General features: G+C 49.0%; 1 protein-coding gene across 1 annotated transcript; it reads right to left on the reverse strand.

Annotated features, from left to right (window-relative positions):
* Positions 1-7,775: 7,775 nt before the first annotated feature.
* Positions 7,776-8,324, reverse strand: LOC308239572 (ferritin, mitochondrial-like; the record flags this gene model as incomplete). The annotated part of the gene is made up of 1 exon (XM_080652340.1): positions 7,776-8,324. One exon carries the CDS (start codon positions 8,322-8,324, stop codon positions 7,776-7,778), a length of 549 nt encoding a protein of 182 aa, XP_080508466.1.
* Between the last annotated feature and the right edge of the window lie 292 nt (positions 8,325-8,616).

Raw genomic sequence — 8,616 nt, forward strand, 5'->3', positions numbered from 1 at the left:
CGTTCCTGGTGTCTGTAACCCTGTGTGTCTGTCAGAACTGTTTCTCCCTGTGTCATCCTTTCCAAACCCTGTGAGCTGCCTGCTCCGCCCCTAGGAGGACTTCCATTGGAAAACATCACACCGTTCCACATAGACCCTTAAAGCCTGATGGTTAGAGAGCCTGTAGTCTAGGTGTACATTTCAGGAAGTTTAATGGGCACAGGCCTATTTCAGCCCATCCCTCCAAAAACAAACAGAAATGCTAGCTGTGCTTTTGACTGAGAGATCTCCCAGCTTGAAAGCTGCTTTTCACACTGAGTATTGGCCCCAGGTGGCCGCTTTTATTAAAGTTGAGTCTGTGGGAGAAACTTTCCAGCTCACTTTCTGAAATCCAGACCTCATGTGTTCTCCTGGAACCTCTGCCTATCCCTGAGCTTCCCCATGCTGCTTCCAAGGACTGGCCCTGAGCACAGGTGCTGTGTCCCCACCCTGCGGGCAGCTGAGGGGAATCTGTGTTCTTTGTAGAAACCTTCGTCCTGACACTTAACTGGCTCAGAGGCCTGCAAGGAGCAGTGCCCTGCTGGTGTCCTGGGCTGTAGAGAGCAAGCAGCATCCCCAGGCACCAAGGGAACCATTCAGTCTTGTCCCCTGTGTAGTCTGAAAAAGCAGAAGAATATCCCGGGAAATCCCTCCATTGGGGTGCAGGGTCCACTCCTGAGCACAATACCCTAAATAAATTTCCTTTGGTCCCATGGGGGTGGGTGTAGCGGTGGAATATATATATGACATACAAACCATGTTTCCTGGCCAACCCACCTTTGTGGACATCCAATTGAATTAATTAGCCATTTCAGTTGGGAAGAAAGTTAGTCTGTTTTTATCATGTTCAGGGTGCTCTACCTCACATTTAACATTCACATTTTTGGAGTCATAGGGAATCTCTGCATGATAAGTCATCACATGGAGAGACATTACAAGAAACAGGGACTATAAGATATGATGATATGCCTCAGGGATTTTTGATGCTAAGAATATTAAAATTAATAGGCAGATTTGAAAAGTGTTCAAAAAGGTATAACTAAATAGTTAATTTTATAAAAACATTTTACTTTATTCTATTCCATAGATGAGCGTGTATTATATTTCCTTCAACTAAAGTGTGGCATCATTGATTTAATATATGTATGAATATATTTTTCTTCTAGATTAGGGGGGCAGTAAATTTTACTGTAAAAATTCAGATAGGAAATATTTTAGGCTTGCAGGCCAAATGATCTCTGTGACAATTCCTAAATTCTCATGCTGCAGTGCAAAGGTAGCCATAGACAATTCACAAACACTGCATAAAATTACGTTGGCTATGGGTTACAAGTTTTGCTTAACAAAATAATTGTCATAATGCATTATAAATTGAATATTATTAGAGTGATACAGTTCTTTCATTCTGCACAATTATTTTGAGATTCATCCCATGTTGTAGCTGGCATAATTTTTTATAAATATATTTTTACTGACTTTCAGAGAGAGAGAGGAAGAGAGAGAAACATCAATGATGAGGGAAAATCATTAGTCGGCTGCATCCTGCATGCCCCCGCATTGGGGATCGAGCCTGCAACCCAAACATGTGCCCTGACCTGGAATCAAACTATGACCTCCTGGTTCATAGGTCAACGCTCAATCACTGAGCCACATCGGCTGGGCAACAAGATCCTTTTTAAGTAATTATTTTATTTATGGTTATTTTTAATGAATAATTGAAATAAAAATAGAATACTCCTAATGCAATAAAAACCGAGAGAAGTATATGTAAATATTCACTTCATAGTTGGTAAAATATATAAAACATTGATGAACCCAAGCAGAAGCTCATTTAGAAATTTTTATTGGCACTAGGTGTTAAATTTACAGATGTTGTGGAATTAAAGTTGTCCATACACAGTGAGGCACTCATGGTGAATTCTGACTGATGTTAAAATGAGAGAGACACCAGCCAAGTGAGTAGTAAATAGAAAGTTGTCTAATCCTCTTCGTCCCCTGATTCCTCCTCTTTGGGTTTGGAGAGGAGTTTTATTACTCGGTCTATAGGAGTCTTCACAGACTCATATTTCCATCCCTTCCTTAAAAACATCTTCTCAATCACAGTTGGCATCTTGTAGCCCTTGCTTACAATGAAATCTTTGAAGGCAATTGGTCCATAAAGTTCATCAATAATGTCTGGTTCAAGATGCCTTCTATAGCACCAATAATCCTTGTCACGGACGACTTTAGGGTCGGGCAAAGGCGCATCATTGACCAACTTTTTCCAGATTTTGGGGTCCAGGTACCATGCTCCATACCTTATCTTCTCCCGTTTGGGTTTATAAGGGTCGTGTGGTTTTTGGAGTTTCCTTTCCCAGTTATCTTCCTGCAGGGAGAATTTTCTCTGCTTTAAACCATCTAGCTGTTTGCAGGGCCTTATATTCAAAGGAAGCTGGCTTATTTTCTTTATTTTGACTGTATTATGGAGGAGTGGGCCCTCAAAGTCAATTTCAAACTTTTTCACGATGGCCTCTTCATCAATGCCTAGGTCTCCAAAATTATCATCAACCCATTTGCAGAATTCATGAATTATTTTTCTTGGGTTTTGGGAAGGAGGAACTTGGGGGATAGCCGTTGTGCCTGATTCTTTTGTCTCTTCCTCAGGAAACAAACTGAATAAATATGACTGGAGACACTCTTTGGTCGTTTTCACGTGTTCTTTTTCCTCAGGTTCCAGGTTGACTTCCTCAGGAGGTTCCTGGTTCTCTGTCTCTGGAGTTCCCAGGTTGAACTTCCAGGGATATATCTTACCTAATAATGGACAAACATGTAAATTGACCATACCTCTGCTAAGCCCATAGCCAATCAGAGTGAGTATGCAAATTAACCCAACAAAGATGGCGGTTAATTTGCATACATGGGTGCCCAGCGCCTGGGTCCCGGGAACATCCTGTCACCCAGGTCACTCTGAGGTAAGCCCCACTTGGCCCTGAGTAGCCTGGCAACGGCCTAAGCCAGGGGGCTCCTGGGCAGGGCCAAGCCTGGGATCAGAGCCGAGGGGCAGGGGCGGAGCCAGCGATCAGAGGGAGCTGGGGGTCCCCTGCCCAGGCCAAAAGCCTCCGCCAGAGGCTTTCGCGATTGGAGGGAGCTCTGGGTCCCCTGCCCAGGCCCCGAGGCTTTAGGCCTGGGCAGGTGTGGAGCTGGCGACCAGAGGGAGTTGGGGGTCCCTTGCCCAGGCTTAAAGCTTCAGCCAGAGGCTTTAGGCTTGGGCAGAGCCCAGCAGGAGATTGGTGTGAACTACAGAGGAAACACCTTTTCTGACTGCTCATTGGCTAAGCTTCCTGAATGCCACTGGTAATATTCTTAGTAACTTGGGTAATAAGAATCCAAAAAGGTGATCTAGGTTTTTTCCACCACATTTCTGGTGAAAAAACGAAGGTCCACTGCTGGAGGGCTAAGAAATGTCATATCCTGCCCTAGCCAGTTTGGCTCAGTGGATAATGCCTAGGCTTGCTGACCGCAGGGTCCGGTTTGATTCTGATCAAGGGCAGGCTCCTCCCTGGCTGGGGCCCAGGTCAGGGCTCATGCAGGAGGCAACCAATCAAAGTGTTCCTCTCACGTTGATGTTTCTCTCTGTCTTTCCCTTTCTCTTCCACATTTTCTAAAAATCAATGGAAACATATCCTCAGGTGAGGATAAAAAAAAATAAAGAAATGTCATATCCTATGAAAGACACATCTTGAAAATGCCTAAAGAAAGTTGTCATTTTCTCATGGTGAAGGGACTGGAGTCCGTGTTGATGAAAACACCTTGGTGGCTGTGGTGACTGGCAGTGGCTGCAGCAGTGGGGTAATGGGGCTGGTGCCTTCCCCTGATCAGCCTGGTCGCCTCCCACAAAGGGAGGCCAGACTGTGGCTTAGGCCCGCTCCCCACGTGGGGAGCGGGCCTAAGCCGTCAGTAGGACATCCACTGAGGGCTCCCAGTATGAGAGAGGGGGCAGGCTGGGCTGAGGGACTCCCCACCCCCAGTGCATGAATTTCGTGCACCAGGCCCCTACTATGGAATATAATGAACAACATAAACTGATGAACAAAAACAGATAGTGAGATTGAGAACCATCAATCAGACCATCAAACCTCAGAGGGAATGTAGGGGAGGGTGGGGGTAAGGGGGAGAGATCAACCAAAGGACTTGTATGCATGCATATAGGCCTAACCAGTGGACACAGAAAACAGGGGGGTGAGGGCATGAGGTGGGATAGGGGGGTAATGGGGGAATAAGGACACATATGTAACACCGTAATCAATAAAGAATTTTTTTTAAAAAAAGAAAGGGTATCTTCCTCAGCAGACATTCAAAATCTATTCAGGAGATTCAAAATGAACTCTGCTGCTGAATATCTATACACATATAATACAAATGAAAGAAAATATACATAAGTAAATGCTTTGTAACTCCAATGTGCATGCCAGTCACTGGTGACTAGGAAGTCACACCCCTGTCTGTGGGAAAAGCAGTCTAAGGCTCATTTCCATACTCACTGTTGCCCTGTCCCAAGGAATTCCTCCTCCCTTCCTACAGGGTCCCAATGAATACCTTCTCCCTCCCTCCATTCAGGGTCCCAAATAATATTCCCTCCCACCATCCAGGGTTCCATGGAATACCACATCCCTCCACCCAGGGCCCCACGGAATACCTCTTCCTCCCTCCACCCAGGGTGCCATGGAACACCTCCTTCCTCCACCCAGGGTCCCATGGAATCCCTCCTCCTCCATCCATGCAGGAACCCAGGGAATACCTCTTCCCTCCCTCCATCCAGGCTCCCAAGGAATACCTGCTCCTCCATCCACGTCCCCGAGCTGCACCTAATTGAGGCATGGTTGGAGACTCCTGGATACCTGTTTTAAATCTTAAAAGGTGAGGGTTTTGCACACATGAATCAAAGGAAGACCTTTATTTGCTTAAGAACCAATAACTTTATTTGAAGAAATGGTAAAACATGAACATATAAACTGAAGTGCCCGTTTTGCAAGGGCAATCTGGCAGTAGGCATGCTGGGCACGGTGGCCAGGGGACGTCACCCCATGGCTATCCGTCAGGCAGTCCAGGCTCAGTTCTTCTTGCTGCCATCCAGGGGGATTGCGTCGAAGAGGTACTCTGCCAGGCTGGATGTCGGGGCTCCCAGCTTGCGCAGGTTGCTGATAGTGGCTCCCACGTTGTAGATGAACTTCACCTCCTGGCGCAGGTAGTGGTGCTCCAGGAAGTCGCACAGGTGGGCGTCGTTCTTGCTGGTGGCCAGCTGGTGCAGATGGAGCAGGCTCTGGTTCACCATCCTCTCCACGTGCAAGGCGGTTTTCATGGCTTTCAGGCCGCTCTCCCACTGGTTGTGGTCAGGCCTCCTGATACCTCGCAGGCGGATGCGCCCCCCTCGCTGGTTCTGCAGCCTCATCAGTGCCTGGGCTTGCTTCCACTCCTCCCTGGACTGCCACAGGAAGAAGGTAGCGAAGTGCTGCAAGGCCTGGTCCTGGCGGTCGAAATAGAAGGCGATGGATGTGTACACGTAGGAGGCGTGCAGCTCCAGGTTGATCTGTTTGTTGATGGAGACCTCGCAGTGGGCATGGTAATTCTGGCGCACTTGGGAGATGGGCCCCGGCACCGCCACTGGAGGCGCAGGAAGCACGGGTGGAGGCGCAGGGGCCATGGCTGGAAGCATGGGTAACAGGTTTTCCGGGGGTGGCCCTCCGGCCAAGTGGATCAACAGAGCCTCATGGCGAGGGCTGAGGGGCGGGCTGCGGGGTGGGCAGCGGCGCGGGCGAAGGCGGTGGCTTCTCCGGGGACGGATCATTCCCATGGCGGTGGATGAGGGCAGCCGAAAGCCCAGTCAGCAGCGGTGGCGGTGGGGACCTCGAAATGTCCCTGGGGGACCCTCCCAGCGTGGCCGGAGACAGGGGTTCCCAGGTGTTAGGCTGCTGGCAACTGACAGTTGGCTCTGAGGTGGGACCGGAAAAGGAAGAGGTGACCTTTACTCTTGATTGGTGGGAGGGGGTGGGGGGAGGGGGTTGGAGAGAGGATCCATTGTGGAGAGGGCAGTGGTGGGGGGGGGTTGAGGGGGGCCCAAGTGGGCCGCGCACCATCTAGGTGTTCCAGCTTCCATCACAGCCTGTGTGAGACAGGGAGACTCTTCCCTGAGTACCAGGCATTTAACGTTTTAAATTTTGCAATAATATTTCTATCTTGCAAGTAATTTATCTGTCCTCTAATTGTTTCCTTCTATAGTAGACATTTTTTAATTTTATAAATCCATTTTCTCCCCTTAACATTCTGAGAATATGAATTTGATTTTTGGTAAAATTCTCTTTTATTTCCATATGTTATGGGTTTTCCCCCCAAATGAAATAGTTCTGTGTGTTTATTGTGATCTTCCATTTTTCCTTCCTCATACATCTGGCAAACCTTTGTTCATTTACATTTATGAGTAAAGGACTTACTTGCTTAACCTAGGTAATTAGCATGGATCTGATCTAGAACTGTGATGTCCAATTCACTACTAAGGTTTTGCTCAAAATGGGAGCGTGGAGTGTGTCAGTTATTCAGTGGCTTTCTCATGTGGGGATACACGGCATGGAGCTTACAGGTAGGGTAGGAACGCTTCCTGTTGCCAAAATAAACACAATATTTCTGACATTGGAACACTAGTGTTTTTTCCTCCCAGGAAAACGTGTCCTATTGTTTCCCTTCTCTGCAGGTCTGTAATTGTCTTAACTTCATCCACTGTCTTGAGGTGTCCTTTGGGGGATTAAAAGGCTCAGATGCCAAAGATGTTTATGTGCTATGTAAGTAGGGGTGCGGGAGGGTTAGAGCTGAGCAAGGTAAAACGGATCTGCTATGCAGAGTAGCTATTTACCTCACAGTGGACCAAGGACCCTCTGCAGTGTTGCAATCTCATTTGCTCTGTTCTTCGAGTAAGGGGTCTCCACCTTGCTACCCAGATGTTAACAAATATTAATATTTGCATATTTTAGGAACAAAAATGTAGGTTAAATATAAGAATCCTTTATTTTAATCCCTGCCCAATCCTATTCTGTTCACCCTTTCTCCAGAGGCAAGCACACCTGTGATTTTAAGGATAAGTTTTATACCTTTAGCATGAACATTCACCCACATTCACAGGGCCCAAGACCATCCACCTGACGGCACCCCCATATACATTGTTTTTAAGGGGTAGATTAATTTTGTGTTTTCCCAGGTGCCACAGAACCCCTCCTCCCTCCACCCAGGGTCCCACGGAATACCTCTTCCTCCATCCACCCAGGGTGCCATGGAACACCTCCTTCCTCCTTCACCCAGGACCCCAAGGAACCCCTCTTCCTCCATCCATGCAGGAACCCAGGGAACACCTCTTCCCTCCCTCCCTCCAGGCTCCCAAGGAACCCCTCCTCCTCCATCCATGCAGGAACCCAGGGAATACCTCTTCCTCCCTCCCTCCAGGCTCCCAAGGAATACCTGCTCCTCCATCCACGTCCCAAGGTGCACCTAATTGAGGCATGGTTGGAGACTCCTGGATACCTGTTTTAAATCTTAAAAGGTGAGGGTTTTGCACACATGAATCAAAGGAAGACCTTTATTTGCTTAAGAACCAGTAACTTTATTTGAAGAAATGGTAAAACATGAACATATAAACTGAAGTGCCCGTTCTGCAAGGGCAATCTGGCAGTAGGCATGCTGGGCACGGTGGCCAGGGGACGTCACCCCAGGGCTATCCGTCAGGCAGTCCAGGCTCAGTTCTTCTTGCTGCCATCCAGGGTGAGCGCGTCGAAGAGGTACTCTGCCAGGCCAGAGGCTGGGGCTCCCAGCTTGCGCAGCTGGGTGATATGGTCCCCCAACTCTTTGATGAACTTCACCTGTTCGTGCAGGCAGTGACTCTCCAGGAATTCGCACAGGTGGGCGTCCTTCTTGTCGATGGCCAGGTTGTGCAGGTTGAGCAGGCTCTGGTTCACTCTCTTCGCCAGGAGCATGGCGAACTCCATGGCCATCAGGCTGCTTTCCCATTGCTCCTGCTGTGGCCTGTGGATGTTCTCCAGCAGGACTTGGCCCCCGCGCTGGTTCTGCAGCCACATCAGCCTCTCAGCCTGCTCCCTCTTCTTGAGAGACCGCCTCCGGAAGTACTGGGTGCAGCCATTCAGGGCCACTTCGTGGCTTTGAAAGTAGAAGGCAATGGATGTGTACACGTAGGCTGCGTAGAGCTCCAGGTTGATTTGGTGGTTGACAGCGGCCTCGCATTCTGGGTGGTAGTTCTGGCGCACGTAGGAGGGCGGAGGATTCGCCATTTCTGGGGCCCGGGGGTACGTGGCCAGGTGAGAGAAGCGAGCTCAAGCGACCGACCGGCGGCAAGCCCTCAGCCCTTAGCCGTTAGCCGTTGGCGGTGGGCGGTTGGCTCTGAGGGGGCTACAAGTGACCGTTGCTCAAGAGCGTTGGGGGCGGGGCGGGGAGGATCCGTTACAGGGGGGCGTGAGGGGGGCCCGAGGAGGCTGACAGCACTTTACTTTTCCAGACTCCACCCCGTCTCTGGGTGAGGAGGGCGTCTCAGTGCTGGGCCCCTGGTGTATATGATATTTTAAA

This window comes from Plecotus auritus (genome assembly GCF_963455305.1).
Source record: "Plecotus auritus genome assembly, chromosome: X".
Taxonomy (NCBI): domain Eukaryota; kingdom Metazoa; phylum Chordata; class Mammalia; order Chiroptera; family Vespertilionidae; genus Plecotus; species Plecotus auritus.